The 24,479-nt window shown below is 35.1% G+C and overlaps 4 protein-coding genes and 3 non-coding genes across 7 annotated transcripts; 2 read left to right on the plus strand and 5 right to left on the minus strand.

The window, feature by feature from the left end:
* Positions 1–941: 941 nt before the first annotated feature.
* Positions 942–2,100, minus strand: LOC132905906 (uncharacterized). Its single transcript, XM_060957648.1, has 2 exons — positions 1,951–2,100; positions 942–1,493 (listed from the first exon to the last, which is right to left on the minus strand). The coding sequence occupies exons 1-2, from the start codon at positions 1,963–1,965 to the stop codon at positions 1,221–1,223; spliced, it is 288 nt and encodes a 95-aa protein (XP_060813631.1). The 5' UTR covers positions 1,966–2,100; the 3' UTR covers positions 942–1,220.
* Positions 2,101–3,911: 1,811 nt separating this feature from the next.
* Positions 3,912–7,079, minus strand: LOC132906430 (tRNA N(3)-methylcytidine methyltransferase METTL6). Its single transcript, XM_060958609.1, has 9 exons — positions 6,289–7,079; positions 6,073–6,218; positions 5,854–5,997; positions 5,594–5,758; positions 5,362–5,406; positions 4,922–4,966; positions 4,447–4,539; positions 4,202–4,260; positions 3,912–4,021 (listed from the first exon to the last, which is right to left on the minus strand). The coding sequence occupies exons 1-4, from the start codon at positions 6,661–6,663 to the stop codon at positions 5,602–5,604; spliced, it is 822 nt and encodes a 273-aa protein (XP_060814592.1). The 5' UTR covers positions 6,664–7,079; the 3' UTR covers positions 3,912–4,021; positions 4,202–4,260; positions 4,447–4,539; positions 4,922–4,966; positions 5,362–5,406; positions 5,594–5,601.
* On the minus strand, positions 4,609–4,688 carry LOC132906596 (small nucleolar RNA snR60/Z15/Z230/Z193/J17). Its single transcript, XR_009658011.1, has one exon. It is a non-coding gene; the product is annotated as a small nucleolar RNA snR60/Z15/Z230/Z193/J17 (small nucleolar RNA).
* On the minus strand, positions 5,033–5,117 carry LOC132906595 (small nucleolar RNA snR60/Z15/Z230/Z193/J17). Its single transcript, XR_009658010.1, has one exon. It is a non-coding gene; the product is annotated as a small nucleolar RNA snR60/Z15/Z230/Z193/J17 (small nucleolar RNA).
* On the minus strand, positions 5,477–5,557 carry LOC132906597 (small nucleolar RNA snR60/Z15/Z230/Z193/J17). The gene has a single exon (XR_009658012.1). It is a non-coding gene; the product is annotated as a small nucleolar RNA snR60/Z15/Z230/Z193/J17 (small nucleolar RNA).
* Positions 7,080–8,312: 1,233 nt separating the features above from the next.
* LOC132906429 (D-beta-hydroxybutyrate dehydrogenase, mitochondrial) lies at positions 8,313–17,295 on the plus strand. The gene is made up of 6 exons (XM_060958608.1): positions 8,313–9,026; positions 14,727–14,953; positions 15,045–15,282; positions 16,305–16,457; positions 16,542–16,749; positions 16,886–17,295. The coding sequence occupies exons 2-6, from the start codon at positions 14,747–14,749 to the stop codon at positions 17,040–17,042; spliced, it is 963 nt and encodes a 320-aa protein (XP_060814591.1). The 5' UTR covers positions 8,313–9,026; positions 14,727–14,746; the 3' UTR covers positions 17,043–17,295.
* Positions 17,296–17,414: 119 nt separating this feature from the next.
* Positions 17,415–21,473, plus strand: LOC132906431 (cuticle protein 7-like). The gene is made up of 3 exons (XM_060958610.1): positions 17,415–19,795; positions 19,864–20,103; positions 20,421–21,473. The coding sequence occupies exons 1-3, from the start codon at positions 19,783–19,785 to the stop codon at positions 20,579–20,581; spliced, it is 414 nt and encodes a 137-aa protein (XP_060814593.1). The 5' UTR covers positions 17,415–19,782; the 3' UTR covers positions 20,582–21,473.
* Positions 21,474–24,479: the final 3,006 nt, after the last annotated feature.

Here is a 24,479-nt window from a genome sequence, read left to right on the forward strand (position 1 = left end):
TGCTGTTTTTGCAGAAAGGAAACGCAACGTCGCTCCAACTTCCGTTCGCTCCCTCGAAAATATACTTATGGAGAATAACGCTTGTATGTATCATTCCCATCACGTCCTTATTCTCTGAAGCGTTCGAAGTCTTCATAGCCTCAGTGAAAGTACTTAAAACCGTCAAGTCCCAAAGAATACGGAATAAGTATTCGTTTATCGTGATATATTCGTATTGTGTAATTCCTGATTATACGTAAGTCACGCGTGCTCGAATTCTTTGAAATGTTTCAAACGTAGCTTGCTGTTACCCATTTTGATTTATCAAAAGTATTTCGATTAGATAACACGATCTGCGTACTATAGAGTATCATAGATTCACGAACTTTCGGTTTCCAAGATTCACCCTTAAAATTCATCGCGTCCCATCTTTATCAATTTGCATAGCATTTATCGACCGCCGAAGGAATCGCGATACGGCGCATTCTTTATACATGCACGCGTTTATTAGTAATAGACGGAAACAATGTGCCGACGCCAACATCGGGCATAGCTTCGTTTCGCTATTCTAATGACTTCATAACTATTCCTGCATAACTATCCCAAATGACGCTCAAATTGCAACGTCAAACTGCATCCGATGATGTCATTTGTTGCTACTTGCTGTTCCCTGTGACAGGAAGTCTACTGTGTGACAATGCACCAACGTATCGACAATGTAACATGCATTTTTATATTAGAGATGAAGCCTTAGGTGCATATTTAATAAGATCGTATTATGAATCATATACTGCCATAGGATACATTGTGTCTATATTAAAAGCAGAATTTAAATCTTCGATTCCTTGTAGATTGAATCGACTATTATTTTCCACGTACATTCGTTAATACAGTTTCAGTAACTGTAGTTAGAGGATTCGTCGTTATACTAAATATATGGGGAAAATAATGCTGAACATGTATAAATTGAATTGTATTCTGTATTTAACATTGTAACATACAACAAAGTATCGTATTTAACATGAGTTTGCCGAAACATGTGTACATTGGAAATTAGATCCAAAAATAGTGGTGAGCGCACTGAAAGTTAACATCGGAACAAATTTTGTCTAGCTTTTATTCTGGGCTTACTTAAACTAATGTAGCGTAAACGATTCAGTTAAAAATCCTTGCAATTGCCATTATCGTTTCCTTAGTCTTAATTACGAACATCCCATAGCGTTAGCTTTAAGGCATGTGATTTAACCCAGATAGTAAGAGTTGTAGTAGTAAGGGTACGAGCGGTAGGCATAGGGCAAGCTGTAACTAGCACTGTAGGTAATTGGTGCTGCAGCGTAAGAAGTGTATGCAACTGGTGCAACTGGTGCAACTGGTGCAGTGTAGCTCAGCAATAGGCCTCTCTTGTCTCTTGGTGCCTCCGCAGCTTCTGCGTTTGACAGCTGTTCAATCTTTTCAGGTTCTGCTGGTTTCTCTGCAGCGAAGGCTACAGCGAACAGAGCCAAGAGAACGATAGCCTGAAAATAAATAGTAATAATTTAGTATTTATATCGATAGTTTTCCTTTGCAAATGTGCAATCTCGGTTTGCTGATTCGATTGAAATTGATAAGTGAATGAAAATTGGAACAGAATCTCATGTACGACTCTATGATATTTTATTTACTTATATCTTATTTTTTGTTTTAGTAATCAAAAGTTTTAGTAAATCGGCATTGTCCTTATACTTGTAAGAGCAATTGAATTATATGCGTTATCGAATGACTACAAACTATACATTTTCCATAGAATATATTTAATTTTCCAGTTACTAGGATACTTATATTTTGCCAAACCACTGTGCGGTCATAATTTCAATTCACGACACACGTCTTTTGCTGTCTTCGCAAAGCAGCAAACGTTGAATAAAGAGAAATTAAATTATACAATGCTTTTACTAAACGTTTGTTATGTAGAAGCGTAATTATTTTACTTACAACGAAGCACTTCATTGTTGATAGGTTTGGTAGATCTTTGGAGATCAGCTCGTGTGTTGAACTGGGAGTGAATGATGCTCTTGCTTTTTGGTGGATACCTTTATATACCTGACGAGCGGATTGTCCTATGCGCGTCACTCACCGATTGATCAATGTACGAGGACACGCGTATCGTACGTGTATCAAGCGTGTGTGCGTGAGCTGGTGGATGTTGCACGGGGTTGTTACACGTCCTATTGTTTACGGAGTCACATACGTAACCTGTGTAAGTACGTGTGCTGTCAACGTTGTCGGAGACGACGAGGTCTGCTAAGGAATCTCGTTCACGTATTCCCGAAGCAATCCCGTGTAAGTACAACCTCTGATGCACGGCACGCGGGTGAAGCAAGGAACCTTGGCAATCGGCCAAATACGAACGAAAGTGTTTTACGTTTACCTCATACGACGTAATAACTCTTCTTTACGTCGTGATATAATTGTAACAAGTTCTCTGAACTTTAACGATTATAATACGTGACTTTGAATAAAACTAGAAAAAGAATGAGAAAGTTTCTTTTCGATATCGAGAGTACCGGTCAGCTATACCGTAATAAGAAAGATGTCAATACATTTTATTTGTCAACGATTATAGGACAAAATATTTTTAAACAAGTTCTTTCTGCAACATTTGGTTAATAAAAACAATAAATCATACGACAGAAGAACTACATTATCTGATACATGGAATATTTATGGTGCACAATCATCGTCTTCATGAGTGGTAAAGAATATTTGGTTGATTTTGCACGGTATTGAGATTATAGATATGTTTAATTGAAACGCCTAAATTTTATATGCTATTCCTGCAAAAAATGAAGATTGTAAATGTTTTGTTAAAAGGTAGAATTTAGACTGAATTATATAGTCTGACATTAGATCCAGGAATGAAGAAAGAAATAAAATACATAAATAATTAAAATAATATGTTTTGCGACAATACAATACGATCGATTGATTATAACAGATGTAAAGATCGAGTTGAAAATCAAACGCACCTCACGATCGAAGGGCATGCCCTTGACGATTTGAATTTAAATTTCGGGGGAAATCCCGGTCATTGCCTAACATCCTCTACGACGCATGTGTATTGTCAGGCTTTGCTAAATCGGTGGGTGACCGTTTGCATACCGATTCCACCGGTATTTTGAATTCATCTACATTTTCTGCGAATAGTGATTCCTTCGACCATTTTTTTTATCTGTTTCCACTCAAATCTGGTAGAAACAAAAAATCCCATTTCGGAAACCTAAATTGGTAAAAAACTTCGTGTTCTCATAATATTGGATCCGGTTCTCCGGTCGACCTGATTGCATATGCACAAACATAATTATAAGAAATGTAAAATTATACGTGTTTACGTATAGAATAACACTTTTTTCAAATAAACTACTATAATTTAATGATGTGATAGTTGACTGCGAATTGAAATTTCAAGGCCAAAGAAGTGAAAATAGTCCTCATCAATCTCTTATCAGATTTCTTTTAGAAAGGCAGATATTTGTGTTCCTTTTATTATTTTAAATATTACATTTAAGAAGATTATCTTTGTTTGCGTATGTATGTATAAAAATAATTCATTCGATAAATTTACTAATTATTTGTATATATCATATGTATTCGTAATATTTGACGGGGATGCTTCGTACTGTACTAAAAAATTTTGTAATTTATATTCATCGTTTTAAACGCTTACACGAATGAAGGAAATGGGAACGCGGCACGTTTTTGCTTAATTAATAATCTCGGTGCAATTTATTCGTCTTTGCGGCTTCGCTTTCAAATCCTTCTTGGGAACACGATATCGATACCTTGCTAATATTTTCTCATGAATTTTAATGTAATGAATTTAATTACAGCTAAGAACCTATTATAGGTATTTCGTAGAAGAATAGATGCATGAAAAAGGGTGCAAATAACAATAATTCAATTACATAGCTTTATTTATGACGTATTACATACGTAAGTGTACATATATTAATAACACATGTATAGTTTATATTACATTTTCCATAGTAACATCCCTCTTGATAATCTGTAACATAAAAATGTATTGTTTTAATATCCTCTTTATTTTGGAGATCAACAGATACATATTAGACACTTTCAGATAGAGCTAATGGGAATTCAATCATTAAAATCATACAAAAGAACTTTATACATCATTAAAATGACATAGTTGAGAAGTTATGTATTTTTTAAATTAAATATTTACCTATATCTCAAGATCTGTAGATTCATCCAAATTTTCTTGCTTAAAGTACAAAGCGCTTTCTGTAAAAAGGAAACTTTCTTATTTTTTTCAGGGGACAAATATTATATTTAAAAATATTTTTTATTCTCAGAGGTAGTGACGAAACATGTGTATATATCATAAAAAATCAAATACATCTCTATGTAGATACATCATTGAAATAGGAAATTAATGTTTATATTAAAATCTACATAAGAAAAACTCACTGGTTTAAGAAACGCAAATATCCCGATACTTGAAAGACTTTTATAACAAATTACATTGAACTCTTATCAATTACAGATCCAGCAATTAACATTCTGTAACAAAAACAAAAAGAACATTACAATAAAATTGGTATTTATTACATTGCACATTTAATATCATCAAAAAGTTATCAGATAGGAGCGAAAGATACATAATTCTACATTCTAGATCAGTTGAACTATGAACTCATCATAAATATTATTTATTCTGAATCAAAATATGTTTAATATTTCACATTCTATAGAAAAAAATGATGTGGTTGTAATTTTAGAGGTGATGTAGTCTGATGTATAACACATTCTACGTGAAATTTCTATATCTCTTTTCCTCGACTTCCAATTTTTTAATTCACTAACATGTATTTACTTTATCACACAATTAATTTTACGATCATATTACATTTCATCTAGGTAAAAGAAAGATGCTACTACTTACAGGTGCCACATTGCGTAATCACTTTCATCGAGACATACAACCACTCTGAAAGAAAACAAATATATGCTGATTTAAAAACTCTTAAGCAATAAGATATTTTATATATTTAGTCTGAAATTATCAGATAGGAGCGAAAGACATTTAAATAGCTCTTCATTCTAAATCGGTTGAACTATAAGCTCATCATAAATTTTTATTCCGAATCAAAATATTCTTAACATTTTATATTCTATAGAAAAGATATAATATTGTCGTAATTTTAGATAGGATAGATTAATGTATAACAAATTCAATGAAATTCTATATCTTCTAAATGTTTATATCACTTTTCTTGAACTTACGATCTTTTATTTAATTTACTCACAATATATTTACATCACCGCGTGATTAATTTTATAACCATATGACATTTCAAGCAGACAAAAGAAACTACTACTTACACACGCAATATTGTGTAGTTACATCCGTTCAGCCATATAACTGCTCTGAAACACAAAGGAAACACATATTGATATGAAAACTCTTAAGCAAATAAATATTTTATTTATTTCCCATGGAGTTATCAGATAGGGGCGAAAGATATTTAAGTAACTTCATTCTAAGTCAGTTGAACTATGAATTCATCATTTGTACATTAAAGATAGTCCTTTTTAATAACCAATGGAAACATACCATTATTATTAAAACTTCCCAAATTTTCCTTGAACAAAAATTCTTGGTACATCTATTTTTTCTTTCAAATTTATAGTACGTCTTTGTACGTAACTGCATGATAAAACTTTAAAGCCAATTGATTCAAATAAGTTTAATACTTCTTCCTCCGAAAAATAATACGTCCTGAAATGAGATATTGGCATTAACCTTGTTATCAATCACGATATATTTTGAATGTAATAATTTGTGATATGTCGAAAAATTTAAATAAATTTTACCTAGTTCCATCTTGTCGCATATATAGATTTTCACTGATTTTGTGACCAGGTTTAAATCTTAATTGAGCCATATCATACAGGCCATAGTCTCTAAAAAGCACAATCCCTCCAATATCAAGAACGTTATACAAGTTTTTCACGACTCTAAAATAGTATAATCTTTAATAAATCGGCAACGATTGCGGTAAAGTAAAAAATTACGCATAGAGTATAGCTCACGTTCTAAAATTTGTTGGATTAATAGCCGATAATACAAATATTAATGTTACTATATTCACAGAGCAATCCACCTCGCAAAAACAATTTTCTGTCGTAATATCAGTTTGGAAAATCTTTATATTTTTTGGATTATATAATTTATGTTTCTGCAAAGAATAAGAGTGTAAGGCACTTAACCTTACAGACACATTAATTAAAGAATTAATAAATATATACCTTTGTTAACTCCACGGCTCTAGGAGAAAGATCACAGGCAAATATCATTTTAAACTTCAATCCATCTTCGATCAATGGATATATGAAATTTCCAACACCGCATCCGACTTCTAGAAGGATCTTTTGATCGTCTTTCGTACCCAAGCCTAGCAATTCATGGAACTCTCTGGTAGTCCAGTGTCTATCTTTAAAGAATCTAGTATCGTTTCGTTTATAAAACAAATCCCAATGCTTTTTAGCGTCTTTTTCCAGTTGATTAGCCCGAAATTCAGAAACTAATCGCGAATTTTGTGCCTGCATTTTTTCAATTTCCTCTTGAGTGAGTTTCTTCGCCACGTGGCCTACATATTCACTATTCTCTACCGACTCAGCCATTTTCCCAAACTTTGCCGTAATAAAAATTTTGTGAATTGAAAAGCAGTGTAAATTTCTTAAAAACCTTTTTGAATTTACAAGTGTACTTTGTCGTAATTAAATGAAACATCTACGCGGGTATAAATAAACAGTTATTGAAACCAAAGACTCACTCGATGAAACAACCTCCCACCTTCGAGTCCCAAAAGGAAATGAACGAGGAACGTGCTGGTACTGAACATGCGTAACATGGATATCTCCCCACCACGTCATGCGCAATAGTAATCTGCCTAGACTAGTGACATCAGGATGGCCATCTTATATACTAGGGAAATTTATACACTAAAATTTCTAAGCACTGTCATTCTTTTACACGAAATGGGATATTAGTACAATACGATTATAATGCATACGATAATTACAAAATTAGGAAAAACGTCTCATTATTGTGCTAAAAAATTTTTGTACCATTTCCTAAATATATGTATTATTATATTACCCTATTATTAATATTTTTCTGATATTACGTATTCATCAAAATTTTAATATCCCGCAATGTTTTATTCGAATAATATCTCCTAATTAATGTAACATTGATCTCGTTGTTTTAATTTCTTGAGTTTAATTTAACTTTATAAGACAACGAACATCATTGATATGAATTCCACGCATGAACTTATTCGATAAATTAATATTCGGTTGCCGTACGAAACGAATATTTTCTGACTGCGTACAGCATTGTCACACGATGACACAGTGCTGAAAGGGGTTAATCGTGACTGAAATTTATACGATGATTGTACTATTTCGTTTAGGATTTATAATTACTCTATAAAATTCATTATAGATAAGGAATATCAAATGTTTATGTACGACAAAGATAATCATCATCAGATACGTATTTGTACAAATTTCATTGCTGTGGATGGCATCGAAAGTGCATGCGATAAAATAAGATATTTTATTAACAATAATGTCATTTACTGCACCAACTCTTCGAATAGTAATTGTTATCTTGGTGAAATTAATAATAAACTCTCTAATACTCTGTTAATTCCATAATTTAGATCTTCCATTATTATATTTCTGTTGTTGCTTCATCATTTATCGTATTACGATTTGCAAATACCTCATAATTTGCAAAAAGAACGAGGTCAAAGGAAAATTAATCGATCAAGTAGTATGTAGGTCATTGCGGACCAGAATTTTGTAGAGGGCTTGACGGAAGATATGACGATAGATTAACTGAATGAAATGAAAAACACGTTCCGCAACTCGTAGTCGTTAGTGCTTCTTCGAATAATGCATTTGGTGGTTTCTATAAATTTAGAAATAATTGATATCTTTTTTTCAGGGGACGTCTCAGAGATTTTTAAAGCTGTTAACACGTCGAGGAATGTTGCAAGAAATGTACCAGTTAAGAATGATTAAAGAAAAAGGTATTATTTCGTTATAAAAGAGATCAAGATATTAAGCGAATCTTTTTTGTCGATGCTGCATATTACGCCTACCTAGTGAGCTTCTCTGATCCACGTAATTTCAAATCCTACCGACGCGACATTCTCATTAAGCCACCAGTAAGCCATTATTTTTTCCCCACAAAATTGATTACGTGACCATGTCTTCAGAAATCCTGTCGCCACATTCTATTTTATTTTGTACGGAGAAAACGTGTAAAAAACGATCCACTATATCTGCGTGGCAATAAAAAAGAAAAGTCGTAAACCTGCTTTACTTTAAGCAAATTAAAATTAATTTTTTCCTAAACCACTAAAATCCCTTGCCGTAAATTTATTCCGTAAAGGTATTCCGTATTTCAGCATAACCGGAACAAGTGTTTCTACGTAATATAAAGAAATTTCTCCGAGTTCGTCACTTTCCTTCACAGTGAAACACGCAGGTGACATCAAATAAGTAATAATTCAGACATTTTCAAACTAATTTGTAAAACTCGTGATTTATTTGAAAAAAATTCGAGGCACGTTAAACAGCCCGTTCTTTAGAAATTAACATCGACGGAGGTGTAGGCAATTGAAAGTCGAAGAGCATTGAGGAGCGATAGACACGGACACATAATTGTAGGCGCGGCGAAGATGCTTCGACCGTGCCTTTTCCATTTGTCGAGACAGCCAACGTCGAAGCATCTTATACCGTTCGTCCTCGTGGGCATTCCAAGCGGGAATTCTCGAAAGCCAGTTGTGCCGTAGAAACACGCGTCGGGGCCTGCCGCTCGCCGGTACTTTCGAGTGCTCGTAAATCCGCTGTTTTCTCGCTTTGTGTTGTTTTCGAGTGTGCCGAATTTTCTTGACAAGAGGCCATCGAATACCAAAGTGACGTGACTAAGTACTTGACCTCGACGTCCACAACTCTTCCGTCAAATTCAAGTAAGTGTTGCATTTAACTCAATATATTTCACTATTTTTTTTATTGAGAATATTGCCACTTAATAAGAAGAAATATTCGTGCCAAACTACAATAATCAACTGCATTCATCTTTTCGTTTACTTTTTTATGGTATCTGTCCAGTGACATATTCAGATTTCAAGGAAATACATCCATGTATATGATCGTATTTGTTTCGCATATTTAAGAGCTTTAACGAGCAAACCTATCGTCGAACACAGTTATTAAAATTAGTCTTAAATGTATTAAACATGGTGAGAACGGCGCGTCAATAAAGATTTTACGATTAATATTATGCTCATCGCATCTACAATTGCAATGAAGCGATAAATTGATTAAGGGCGAAGCAGAGCGTGAATCGAGAAACCGAGTGGCGCGTAACATGTAAAAAATTATATAGTAAAACATGGACATTAAACGATCGTTGTAAGCCGTTCTTTGTGCGTTCGAGCAAAAATATTGTAAGCGATATATGTACATATTATTAACTTATCTTGTTTTTCGATAGTCGAGCGAGACCATCTGTTGGGTGTCACTCTTTTGAAATCTTTTATTTTTATTTATTTTTTAGTAACATAATTTCTTTTTTTTTATAAAAAATTATAAAAACTTCCGAGCTCCTGCAAATGTTGTAACTATTTACATTGTTGATCGACCAAACATCTTAGCAACCGTCTCGTTCCGTTGACATGGTTCGCCAGCAACGATAATCGGAGGTTTCGAAGCGGAAGCAACGATCTTCGCTTAACAGCTAATCGAAACAAAGAGTTGTTCGTGCAACGCTGCAACGATACTTTCGTTCGTATAAGCTTAGAGAATTCTCATTGAGTTCGCATGAAGGTGTAGAATCCGATAAATGTTCGCGCAGAAATATGCAAGCTTAAACAGATTCGCGTTTGTTTTAACGATTACGATAAGAAAATTTCAGTCGTTGGAAATTTATGCATACGAAAAGAGGAACTACAGTGCCATGCAATTTTTCTCGTTCCTCGATGGCCAAATCGTATTCAGCTTTCCAATTAACTGCAGGAAAAGTGCTTGGCCTAAACTTTCTAAGCGGGTATCGTGGCATGTGGTCGCTAATATATGAATGAGATGTCTGTATGTACATGTCGGCGAGGTGCGAGCTCGTAAAATTAAGTTCCAAGGATTCGCGATATCGTTATATAATTGCCACGGCCGACGTCACGTATCGGTTTAGTTAGACTACTTGCGTAACCAATAACCTAATCTATTTAGGCTTTTTCACTACTTTTGCACGGACAATTTAACGTCGGGAAACTTTTTCTTCGATTGATCTTCAGCTATAAACATTCCATAGTTACGTAACACATACGGAAAAGTAAAGTGCCACGTAAACATCGCGATGATTATCATGCAAATAGCAACCGAATGATATTTGCGGACCGCAAGCATTTAACTTTTCCACGCGGTCACTCGCGGTCAACATGGAGTACCGTTGCACGTTTATCTGTACTGTTGGATGTATCTACGCAACTGTTAGTTGCCGCTGCTTACACGGCGATATACGGTCTCAGTGCTGCGAATGCCAGTCTTTCGCTAATATTTCTTACGATCATAAAGAAAAGAGCCGCCTGGTTGCCCAGGAAACTCCGTTAAATCGCGCGCTAAGCTTCGTGCTTTCCTCGAACCATTCGAACACAGACTAGGTTAATTCTCTAGCGGGATTCAACCGCCTACATAAAAATAGCGGGAACCACGATGCATATGTATATATTAATTTGAATATTTCATGCTTGGAAGACGAGAGAATATTTCGATTTCGCAATCGCCAAGTTTTAATAACCGCGTATAACTTTCGACATATTCCAGTGTTTTCATTGGAATTATTTTAGTAAGATTTCTATCGGTCAGGTAATGGAACGTTGCAATGTTCCATCGCGCGGGCGCAGAGAGCCCGGGATTGTTGGGCAAGATTCTAGATCAGAAGGAGCACACGGAGGAGAGGCCAAGCCTCTAATCGATATTTCTACATTCCCATCGAAATTAGTACGAGCGAATAAACTCCTGCAATTCGATAATGCGACCACGAAATGTGATTCGTCCGTACATACCGTAGATACGAATGTCCAGGCCCATTCTGACCGTCTCGATACTTGTGTATTGCCGCTTCTAAACGCGTGTCTAGAACACCCATATACGTGTAATAATTCGTGTAACTCCCAACATTCCAGTTGGTGCATACCTCACGCAGCATTAGCGATTAATAGACATGACATAGCAGCTTATTGGCATGACATCATGATCGTAGTTGTTGTTTGATAAAGAAGGTAGCAAGGTAGGTGTCCTTTTTTAAGCTTCAGCTCGCAACTGACGTTGTCTTTTTTATATCCATCTAGGTTTCGATGCAGAACGAAAGGTGTAAATAATTTCGTTTCGGTATAACAGCGATAAAGCAATGAAACAGTTTTTCTCGATAACGAAAGTATTTTATGGATCTACCGAACGAGCTAATTTGCAAATAAATGTCAACTCGACTTGCCTTTTACTTCGTTTCGCTCGAATGAAATTGTGGGAGCGTATAATTATTAACGACACTGTTAATTTATAATATTAAGTCAAAAGAAAAAGAATAATTTATTTTACGAACCTTGAATTTTATCTACCTTTCTAGATAAAATGTATACGATGCCTGTGCATCCCTGTAAATTCCTATTATTTATGCAGCACGTGAGTTTAAATATTGACACTTGCTTTCTCTCTTAAATCGAAAATATCCTCCATACTATTTTCACGCGTATAATGTTTTCTTTTAGTTACAAATTTCGAATGCTACGCATACTCTCCTGCTTATCTCTTACTATTTATAAAATGATGAATAAAATAACGCGAACAATTATTTTACCGACTTAATAAGGTTTGAACTCTGTGCTAACTGATTGATAAATTAATTAAGAAAAAATAGAAAGGAAATAAAAACTGAACGTTTCACCGAGAGTTAGGTTGTAAAAAAACAGATGCGGTATTTGAGAGATCTTGGATAAGCTTCCATAATTTCGTAGCACCTGTCTTTCAGGCAGGTTTCTTTCTGTACCTGCATTCCAGAGAAAGTTAACCGCCATGATTTGGCACGCAATCGAGGCGCACAAACAAACTTGTTCGTGCGTATATGTATCTCCATTGCCTTTTCATCTGGAGCTCTGTATACACGAAGATTCTTTAAAAAATTGCAGGTGTTTATAAACTAAAGACAGTTTCTCTTTTCAATTTCAGATTAAGATATTTCATGCATCCATAGGTTATTCGTAAAAGCGGAATACGCGCAATTTTGTAGCAAATGTATCAATTTTAAATATATTCGGACTTTTCATTACTACCACAGCGACGCGCGATCTCATGTAACAAAAATAATGCATCAGTTGCAATCAATGGTACCAATGGAAGCGTTCGAAAGTATTAATTCTGGTCACATGTTATTTACGTTAGCTTTTAGATGACAAAAATATAATTTATCATGTGTAATCGCCATGCACTTTCCTCGAATAATTTGCATCAGCCAGTGAACTCTCATATTCCGTTTGAAATCGAAGCTTATCATTGAAAACCGAATCTCTCTGAATACTCCTGGCATCAGCTGAGTGTAATTTTCAACGATACGCTTTCTAGGTATGTTGTTCGATACAAGAGGTGAGCATTTGCGGCTACTCGCGCGCGGAAACTCGAGATTTTTACGAGCTCTGGAGGAGAGACGATCCCGATACGTGACCATTTTCATGAATGGACAAGTGACACGAAAGTCGACCGACAGTTCAAATCGGTTTTATTCCCGCAAATAAAATTATGCTCGCAAATTTCTTCAAAAAATTACTTGTGATCTTCGGTTGAAAATCGCAATTATCATACGTTCGTACTTGCAATCGTACTTCATAGCGTCTAGTTTTTCGAATGGCCTTTGATCGTTGCTCAAACTGTCACGATTCTTAAAATTAATATCTTGAAACGTCTTTTGCAAAAATCGATGAATATTTGATCAGTGATTTTCATGATTGTGAAATTTGAAAGTGAGTTATGTTCAACTTTACGAATCAAAACAAAGTTTGTTGCAACGATGACGATCGATGGTCAGCTGTGAAGAAAAATAGAAGCGGCTTTAAACCACGCCTCGCTGAACTCAGATACACTTTAGAAAGGCGAGTCATTGCGTTAAGCAAAAACCTTTCCATCGCCCTTCACTTTTCGCGGGAAAAACAGAATTTGCGATGTGTTTCGCCGTGATACCCTCGCGTAGACACGTTCCCGACGTTATTGAATCATTACAATTTATTGCATTATATTTCAAATACGAGTTCTTCCTTTCTACGATTTCGTTCGCGAAAACTTCCTTGACTTTAGACTAGTTAGAAATTTCTCCAACTAACAGGTACCTTTTCACGAGTAATTTGAGAAAAAATTATTTATAAACGAATTACTGAAATTATTTCGTCGCAAATAAGTGAAATCTCCGTTTTCTATTTTCTGTATTATTAACCGTATAATGGGAACAAAAGGTATCTTTAATTGAATTCCATCCAACGTGTATATACCTGTTAGTTAAAAAGGCTTTTAGTATTGCGAAACTTTACAACATTTTGCACCGTATTGCAAAAATGTTGCCGTGAAATCTTTTTGATAACATTTTTTAGAATATCGTTATATCGTCAAATTGTTATCAAAGAATTTAATTACAGAGTGAAACATGAAAATAGACTTTCTAAAAGAAAAAGAAATTCAAGAAAATATGGAAGTTAACGAGAAAAATTATATTCTTTGCATAGCAATGCATCGGAGAATTGATTTCTAATTTATTTACTTTCACATTGTTATTATAAAATGACATTACTCTCCACTACATTAAGATGCAGTCGAGAAATATATTTTATCTGAGGAGATAGTTAGACTACATAATGTCTCACCGGCATGAAATACTACTGCGAGATGTCAGTAATCGATGAACACACCGAGGCCATCAGCAATTCTTTATGGAATGAAATAACACGATCGGCTGACAATACGCGTGAAAATCCTTGATTTGTTGTATCGTCGCTGTCCGACCATTTCGCAGCAATTTCGTTGTCGCGGGTCTAGGTTAAATATACTATGCCTTATGGCATCATTATTGATTGATCGGCTGTCAACGGCATTCGTGCACAGAATTACGCTTCGCGGTGAATTTATACGAATTGCGTGCCGCTATCGTAAACGTTGATACAAATAATATCGATGTGTACGGAGTAAATTCATCGTAGAAGGATATTGTACAATGAGATTGAAATTTTAGCATCATGAAATCGAAGGGAGGAAATTTATAAAATTCCCTAAACGTTATGGAACGTAAGAGACGAGAATGTCATCCACGTTATCGTTAAGTTCGATGACTCGAAGTCCACAGGTTTGCTAATTAACGTTGCAGATGTGAGAAAAAACTGATGTGATTTTCCCTAGCATATTTATCCTTGAACTACGTATTCAGACGTAGTTAATACATAGTATGTTTCGAATGATGCGAAGTGGTGAAATCGAGGTTGTAAATATATTAGTATGTGAAACTGCGATATGAAATTTAGCGCTAAGTTGTACCATAACAGCGATGAGAAACTATTTCGACGCATTGCGGAAGTGGAATGATCCGTATGATCTGGCTTGAATTGTACCGTAATAGAGATGTAACTTCTGCTTTGCAGATTGAATATTACCTGGCAGGATGGATGCTGAGACTGGGGCCATTTTGGCCCTACAAATATTAGCTCTCTGTTCGATAGCCGCTGCCCTGTTGGCCTACCTAATGCGGCAATCGAGGAACGCCACCGACGAGTACGAGACTCGTAACAAACTCCATGTACTCGTGACCAGCTGCGATACATCCGTAGGCCTGCAGATCGCCATAGCACTTTACGAAGCTGGTTACAAGGTAATACCCCTTGTGTTTCCATACTTTGCGCGATCATTCTTCATTCTAAATAGAAATATCTTTTTTGTAAGCTCGATCAATTGTCTCATAGGTATTTGCTGGTCTATTGGATCCTTCTGGAAATTCACCATCAATGAAAATCGTAAGGGCGATAGAACAACAGAAAGAAAGGGAGGAGGATGCGACGAACACAGTTCAAGGGAACACACAAGATCCGGAAATACGTGCTCGCGGTCGAATCGTACCCTTGGAGTTGGACTCAACGAGGGAGGACAGTTTACGCGCTTGTTTGGATGCAGTTAGGGCGAAACTTCCGGCTGGCGAAGATGGCAAGCGATTGTTGATTTAATGCGAAGATCGAACACGCTCCGTGCTTTATCGAGTCCCGGTCATTTTTTCATAATTCTATTCGTTACGATCTCAATTACAAAGTACTGAACTTATTCTCGTCTATAGTTTTGAAGCATATTTCGAAAGAAAAGTTGAAGACCCTTTAACGAATATCTCTAGCCGATGTCGAATGGACAGATGGGATACTTAATTAACCAAAAATCGTGTTATCTTGAAGGAAAGTTAATTAAGTTTCGCACGGTGTTCGAGTTTTGTTTCAGAAACTTCTCGCACTACCGTTCATCAATGGCCAGCTGTGTGCTCCAGGCTATTCATTTCGACTTTAAGTCGCTACCGTGTTATTTAATTATACGAATCTAGAGGCGTGTACGAAATTTTATAAAGAATATTTAAGTTATGCTAAAATTTCAAATTGAAATTGTAACCTGAGATGTAAATGATAACATCGACGTAAGATCGAAAATTGCTTTCGCAATGATTTCGGTCAGTTATCCATCTCGATATAACACTCACCGAGTTCCATCGTATAGCTAGGACACGAAGAAAACGGATCACATATAGCAGAGATACATGGAATAAAGCTTTCAAATTTACTAACCGCAAAGATTTGATAGCCATCAAAATTTTCGATTTCCTAGAAAGTGCTTGGTTAAAAAGAACAAATCCAAGCTACGGCTACTGGCAACCGCTCGTCGAAGGAAATGAATCTATTTCAATTCATATTTCTTGCTTTCCATATCTTCGCAAACATCGGTTTATAACGCAATTATATTAGACTTGATACTTCGATATGTATCGTTCCTTCTGCTTTTTCAGTACTTTTTCTTTAGCAAATTCTTGAAGCAAATCGTAGTTCTCATTGCTAAGGTCCCATTTGCGTTCAACATCTGTATTAGACCTGGTAAAAATTTCGCAAGGACGCACTTGCATCTTCGCTGTGTCTGTCGCGTTGTCCAAACTCTCTACTTTACACCGATGTTCCAACTTTGTTCGACTACAGGTCTCTGGGCAATCGTGTACACTGGCGGTTTGGCTCTATCAGGTGCCATAGAGAGACAACCGAGTTCCGCGTGGGAATCGATGTTACGACATAACTTAGTGGCGCCACTTAGGACCGCGAGAATGTTCATTCCTCTTTTGCGCGTAAAAAGAGGTCTGTTTCAATTTTAAAGTTAAAAACATACACGTAAGATCTTCTATCCCATGGCAAGTTATAAAAAACGTTTTTCTTTCGAAGGACGCATCATTCTCTTGGGCGATTCCACGACAAGCTACGGTACCAAAATTGGAACAGGACTGGTAGCGTACAGTGCGTCCAGAAAAGCCGTAGAAGGAGCTGCAGAAGCATTAAAAAGCGAACTACAATCCTCCGGGGTTGACGTCGTTCTCCTTAGACCGCCACCCGTGAATCCTCTTATTCTTTACAATTCACCTGTTCTCAAGACGTAAGCTCCCAAATATTATATCATAGTAACTCGTAACACTCCAATACAACGGTACAACGTGCACTTTGACATCGAAATTTTCGATTTCGACAATCGATATCTTTAAAGTTAAAATGAGAAATGCTTTTATTTTCAGCTCCGACGTAGAGTCTGGAATAATATCTTCCGAGGGAACATGGACGGCGCCTGTATCTACACACGCCATTCAAAACTCATTAATCCCTGCACTAACGTCACCTTGCCCACGTATTTCTTACGACATGGTTGTCAAAACGAGGCTCTTCTGTAGATAAACCAATTTTCAATTAGTGGATGTTAACGTATACGCAAACTTTAATTAGTATTACGTCAAATTAAGTATCAGTCACTAATACCTTGTAAGACTAATGTTTGTTATCTTAACATCGGTAAATTTTACACTAGATTCATTTTAACCTTTTAATTTTAAATCATCTTGTTAGATGTATCGATGCGCGAGAGGCTTACGTTTTCAAGAATATGTACAGTTTTGTAATTAATACAATGTTAACAAAAACCTGTAATTAATTTCAAAGTCTCCTTTGTTGTCTCCTTCTGATTATAATTTCAAACATTGACATTACAGATGCAGAAAGTTTTCACAGTCAATAAACTGAAATCAAATAACTTCTGTTCAAATATATGTACATGGCACGTCGGTATTGTAAATTATTTAGTTCCTATTACATAGTTGGTAATCACCAGAAACTATGTATGTACATTAGTTTCGGTAACGATAGTACCCATCGCGAGTTTCACGGGTAATTCGCAAGCGTCTGAATTAATAACAAATTTGCTTGTAACTGATGTGCAACTTTGAATTCGTGTAAGCGATAAATATCATATCCGCAACACGGAAATTTAAATGAACAATTTGCATTGTCAAGCCACAGATTAATACTGTTGAATTTCTAAAGCTCATTGAATAAAGGCGTACGCTCAGTTCCTTTGAGTTGCGCAATTTTGACGACTAAAAGAAACATTACTCAATTTCTTCGTCGCTAGTTCCAAAAACCTGTTTCGTAAATCATCGAGTTATTGCCGAACCGTGTGAGAATTAGCTAAAACACGAGCAAAATTATATTTGAAAAATTTGCCCCACGGAGATATCCACTCTGCAGAAAATATTATAAAGTTGAGTATTATTGTCACACAAAACCCTATTCCAATTAATCATTAGACTGTGCATAATCTTTTTCCGATACCGGAAACAAAAAGGGTACATGAAAGGTTGACGAATTAGAAAACTGTAGCTTCATCTGCGTTCCTAAAATACATTTACATAATGGCATGGGATTTTCAATAAACGTAACGTTAATGCAACTTCGATGATAAATTCGTTAATAATTCATAAGGCAATTCGTCAAAAATATTTCATTGGCCAACATACATTAGCAACATACAACGGTGATAATCATTAAATCAAAGAGATATATTCCTAGAGAGAGAGAGGGGAGAAAGGAGGAGAGGGTATTTGACTTTACATCGAATCGATAGATTACAATTCAGTCAGGAATGAATGTATCATGCGAGCGAATACTGCGCGGAAATGCAATAAATTCAACAATAAACTGTATTGCCATGCTGGGATGCGGCTATTCAGGCGACATATTGACACTCGTTCGCTCTATCGTCGAAAACACGCAATTTATTACTCATTAATCTTGACAGTCTAATTTACGTTATTGATCGAATATATGATAGGACGATTTCTTCAATGAAATTGAGCAGAGTCAACGTGAGAATAATTGTAGCTCTATAATTCTAGAATTATCGCAGATTTTCGTGTTGATTAAATCTACTAAAGTATCGGTAATGCATTTGCATATACTTGAATTTAGATAATGACGAGCACAACTTCAAATTAAAGTTCAAGTTTATGAACGGCATGCGTAAATATCATCGGTTGAATCGCGTGATTCAAGTTTCAAGTGAAAAATTTGCGTTTCGTTAGCAGATCGTTTCAATCGATTTTTTTGTATATCCGCACCATGAAATCGCCTCTGCAAAGGTATTTTGAAACAGGAAACCTGAATTTCTTGGTTCGCCAAGTGTTTCGAAATGCATTTTTGTCAACCTTTTACATCACAATATAATTTCGATGTCAATCCGTGGCTGGCTATGACGAAAACTAGAACTGTAACTTTTAAAAAATATTCGGTCCAGCGAGCACTACTAGCTTTGCCTCTCACTCTATTGAAATCACTGACAAGCTACGACAAATAAATTAATGCTTTAATGAGTTCTTTCTTTCGTGAGCTGAACGCTCTTATAAAATAGGATTTTTGCGATCCAATAATCAGTCTATTCGTGATCCTCCAAAGGAGCAAATATGGCGTTGATACAGGTGAATACAGAGGATACAAGTGTTGGAAAGTAGCGGTGAACGCATTACGTCTTATTTGAGATTATTGGTGAAAGTTAGCGTTGCGATTATTGACACGTTTACTTGATACAAATTCGTTGAGAAACAATTAAGCAAGGATTACAACGCAGGCAACTTGAACAGTTCGTCGAGCGAAGGAATGTTGGCAGACGGGTCTAATGCGATCGATCGTTCCAATTTCAAGTTTCACCGATGTTATTGATTAAAGAGTGGGGCGACGTTCCGTAAAACGGATCACGGGATCCGTGACAAAGTATTACAAAGTCGTAATCGTAAAGTAAAAACGCAGCATGTTCTGGAAGTCTTTATGCGATCGGGAAAATCGCCTCTGCGAGTCTGTTCCGCTTATCATCCATATTTCTGAGAAAGAATAACGGGTTCTCCTTTTGCAATTTTCTACCCAGAATGTGCGACCTTCTATGATTAAAATGAATTTCTGTCGTGTTCTTCCAGCGTTCGATTTTCACGATTAATTTTCGAGATATTTTTGCCACGACTTTCCATCCAACCGCATGCTCGACGTCAGACGGTAGATTAAAAATTGACAATTCTTTTTTTGTCTTATTCGCTTTCAGAACTTAGTTGTTTTTGCTCTGATCTCGATCGCCTTTGCTAATGCTCAACTAAAAATGTTTCACGAAGGTATGATATCGGTCAAATATTGTATTAATGTTGAAATTTAAAAATAAGGTTACTACATTTAATTTTAGACGACGAAGACACTGGTAGCGTAGATAGAGCCGGACACAGTGGGGGTGGAGGTCATGGTCATGCGTATTCCTTTCATCACTTTTCTGGACCCGTGGTGGGCCATCACGAAGAGATCAGTTGGAAAGACAAACACGGCCATCATCATCACGATTACAAGGCCCATCCTAAGTATAAGTTCGCCTATGGTGTGGATGATAAACACACTAAGGACTACCATGGACAGAAGGAGCATCGCGACGGTACGTATACTGCCAAGCTCAAAACATTGATCGAGCGCCGACATGAAAGTGTACCGAGACTTGATTTCGTGCTCTTAATTAGAACCTTGAATTAATTGGACAGTGGAACTTCCTCTTAATTAGAACTAGTTGCGAGTTTGTTTGTCGACCAGTCCCAAGTTCTAGGACTTTTTTCCCAATTTACAACGAAAAGAATAATCATATGACACTGACGTTAGAATATTTTGTGTCGTTTAATCGTTAATACGAACATTCGAGTGATCGCGTGCCTCTCAGAGAATGATTGATAAAAATATTTTAAATATTTTAAATCGCAGGGAAAGAGGTCGAAGGAGAGTACCATATTCACGAACCTGGTGGCAACATGCGGAGCGTAAAATATCATTCTCATCCCCATGGAGGTTTCTTCGCGGAAGTTCATAATTATGGAGGAAATGATCATTCTGGTGGTACTTATGGTGGACATAAGCATAGATAAATTACACGATATCTTTTATTTATTTCAATATCGTTGTTATTGAATTCACATTGTTATTGTTATTGTTACACGCACAATGTATTTATTATTATTATACAGACTACAATTTTGTTCTTATTGTTGTCACATTAAAGAATATTAAGCAGAAAATACATTAAAAAGCAAATCAAACGTTAAGTTGACTTAACTAAATATCCGAGAACTCATAAAAAATTAACATTTAATACGGCTGTAATCGTGTTACGAAAATTTATATGGGAATATGTATATATGATTCATATGTTTCAATAATTTTTATCAACGTTGCGTAGAAACTACAATTTCTTGTCAGTTCGAAGTTTCACGAATGCAAATCATAACACTGTATCTAATTCTTCCTTTTTTCATAGATAGAGCAATTAAAATAAAATATGCATTGCTTTCAAATATTTCTTCTTTAAATTAAAGCTCTGAGTAAATTTTTCATAAGGCAAACAGAGGAAGTAACTTCTGTAATTAAATTAACCAAATTTACCCAAGTTATCTCAAACTTTCTTTCATCCAGACGTTGTTCAAAAAGGAAGATTCAAATTCTAGCAACGATAAAATTTCATGAAACTTATTCAGGAATACAAACGCATTATTCCGCTTCCAAAAATACGAGGACGTACAATCCTCTTGCTTCTGCAGCGATGTGTAGGATGTGTAACACCTTCCAGTTCTGGTCCTCTATATCGCATCGCTGACTATATTTTCGCGTCGCCGACCCTTGCGATGATCAAATGCCACTTGAAGCTCGTTAAAGTAATTAGCTGACAGAGTTTGCCACCGTTTTCATCCTTTACGTATCGCTTGGAAAATTATTTTGTCTATTGAAAAGAACATAACATATTTTTCATTTAATATTTCTATTAAAACTGGCGAATAAATCTTTCTTTTTAATATAGTTTTCAGTGTACTGATAGAGGTTGAATCGTTTTATGAAGATTATGTGCATCCACTTTATATCGTAGGAGGTTTCGCATTTTGCATTGCAATTGATAATACAATATAAATATTTTATTAAACGACCGGTCCATGAAAACGATCTGAATCAGAAATTCATCGCAACCAAGCTACTCCCTATGTACTCACGCACAAATGACGCATATTCATTCCGTATACGAATGCGCGCTGCAACGCGCAGCGCAGATCGATACAGTCCTTACTAAAGTAAACGGATGGATTACGAGTAGACTACGTGAAATAAGCTTTCCTCGCAAAAGAAATATGTCGACAAAGTGGACGAAGTTAGCTTGTTCCACTTATATAATCTCACGCCCCTTGCTATCCTCTTACGCTTCCATCTTCTTCAGGATGGATACATTTATTTATCTAATCCTGCGAAAATCGTGAATCCAACAATTCTGTTACAAAAATGCATTTGAATGATTTTAATATTGTATAAAAACTTTATTAAAATATACAAAATCTACGTCATGTAACAAAGCATTCGTATTTCCCTGAGTGACCGTGAGAGATGTACATTCATTGAAATATTGAAATGCATCTTTCTATGCATATTATCTCCCGGGTGAAAAGATGTGTTTCTTGTTTAATATATCTTTTCTCGAGTCACTTTGTTTCAATTCTTCAATTCCGAGTCGTTAACGACAATTAATTATTAAATATGTAAGTTTAATATATTTTCACACATGCAACTCTGTTTTATCTTCTAATGTAAGATTACGTTAAAGCATTTTGTTAGTTCAATTATTAATTTAATTACTTACGTTATTTTATTCACTAATGTCTATGATTTGTATTCAATATACGGTAGAATTTCCTTTCTTTAAACCTATCGTGAGACGAATAGTTTATATAAAAAGATCATACTGATTTTTCTTATTACCTAAGATTTCTCATTCATATAATAGTAATTCGTACTCAAATACATAAATTCAATTACCAGAAGTTCATTTAATCGAGCTTTAACTAAAACTTTGTTTAAATAAACTGCGTGCCATGTTGTAAATTGTAGATGGCATAATAACATTTCTGAATAGTCCGTATTACAGAACATGCGTTTTCGAATAGGATGTATAATAGAAGAACTATTTTTTATATATATAATAGAAATTATTTGGAGGGGGGGGTAAAATCGTTTAGATGTGACCAAATTAAATTCATTAAGTTAATAAAACTTAAGACTGACACTTAAAATTAGAATAAGTTTATTTGACGACGTAAATCAAACTTCGAAAAATAAAATTACAGATATTTTTCTAAATCAATTGTATTATTTAATAGGCGAGAAGGATAAAAGAATAGAGGTTTTTATTTTTTGTTTCAAGTTAGACAATTTATCTTTGCACGAAATGCGTGCGCAATATTCTTATATTTGGTAGAGATAACAGCGCCAATGAAACGGCGAAATAAGCAATTATATATCGCAATGTTCAATCGCAATCGATATAAATTTCTCGCGATCGATATATCATATTGGTGGACAACAGAACTGTAGAAGTGTTACTTACTCTCGGACGAGAAGCACAGCAAGAAGATTCGAGAACGATTCATTTAGAAGTTGTCAGGTAAATATATAGTTTTTAGATTTATTCTTGTATTGTCGAATCCATCTGCGATTTAGAATAATGAGTATTATTTAGAAGAGTTATTACATACATATATCCACCCAATTCGATTACTGAAGGTGGTTAAGACTGAACATATACATATATATGTATTTATTGTATTTCTACATACAGTAATTCACAAGAGTATTTCAATATTTACTATAAGAAACTTTTATATATGTTATATGTATAATGTAAAACATTTTGTATTAGCATTGTAATGAGACATGATTACGTGTATGATATAAAATATTTCGCATTAGCATTGTAACGAGAAATGATCGTTATGTATCGTATAAAACATTTTGCATTAACATTCTAATAAGACATGACTATTGTGATTATGTTGTCAAATTTGAGACCAATCTGAAAATAAACACGTATAGAAACTACAAGAAATTTACTGTAAACATCAACGTATCTAGCAGCTACGTATCTAGTAGAAAAAAATTTGTTTCTATAGGATATCAACCGAATCCTATTCGTGTGTGTTCGTAGCCCCACTCCACCGAATTACGTAGTTTGCGACGCGAACCTGTTGCGCGGGGGGTTATTCTATTGTCGAAAATCGAGGCGTTAAGATGTATCACCCGAACATGGCGTTTGTTAACTGCGTAATACCTTCGTCGTCATCCTATCACCGTTTATATCCGGTCTACGATTAACTTTGTTTAATTAACGTATGTTTTACTCAATAATTTATAGAATATCATAATTCATAATTAAATTATCTTTCTTTCTTTGATCGTTTCTTTGATTGTTGTATTTATCAGTAGTTCGTATCATAAGCTTCCAAAATAGCATTTGATCTTCATCATTTATTTGTTTTTATATAATCTGTTCCCTTCATACATTTATTTCATAGTTTTGATTCTCTTTCGTATAGGTTCGTTGATTGCGAGAGAAACATCGAAGCATTAGGAGGACGCCATGATGTTTAACGATGTTCGTTCGATTCGATATTCGATCCGCTAACTTCTCACAGAAATATGGTAACGTTTGATTTATTCTCATTAAGGCAAACGTATTTTTACGTTGTTTCATCTTTTTATAAGATAGTTGTCATGTTTATTTAGTATTCAATTGATGCAAATACATTCCTCACAAATAATTCACGATACTAATATAATTAATATGTACGTAATATGATATTTTTTATAATTTCACGGTTTATTACGAACACTCAAGTGAAAATATGTGAGATTAAACAAATGACTATTTTTAATTCAAATATGTTAAATTACTTTTTAATTTCAATGAAATTAAACGAACTTTTTAACATTAATTCAATCTAAATTCTCTAG

Source organism: Bombus pascuorum, chromosome 4 (assembly GCF_905332965.1).
Source record: "Bombus pascuorum chromosome 4, iyBomPasc1.1, whole genome shotgun sequence".
NCBI lineage: Eukaryota > Metazoa > Arthropoda > Insecta > Hymenoptera > Apidae > Bombus > Bombus pascuorum.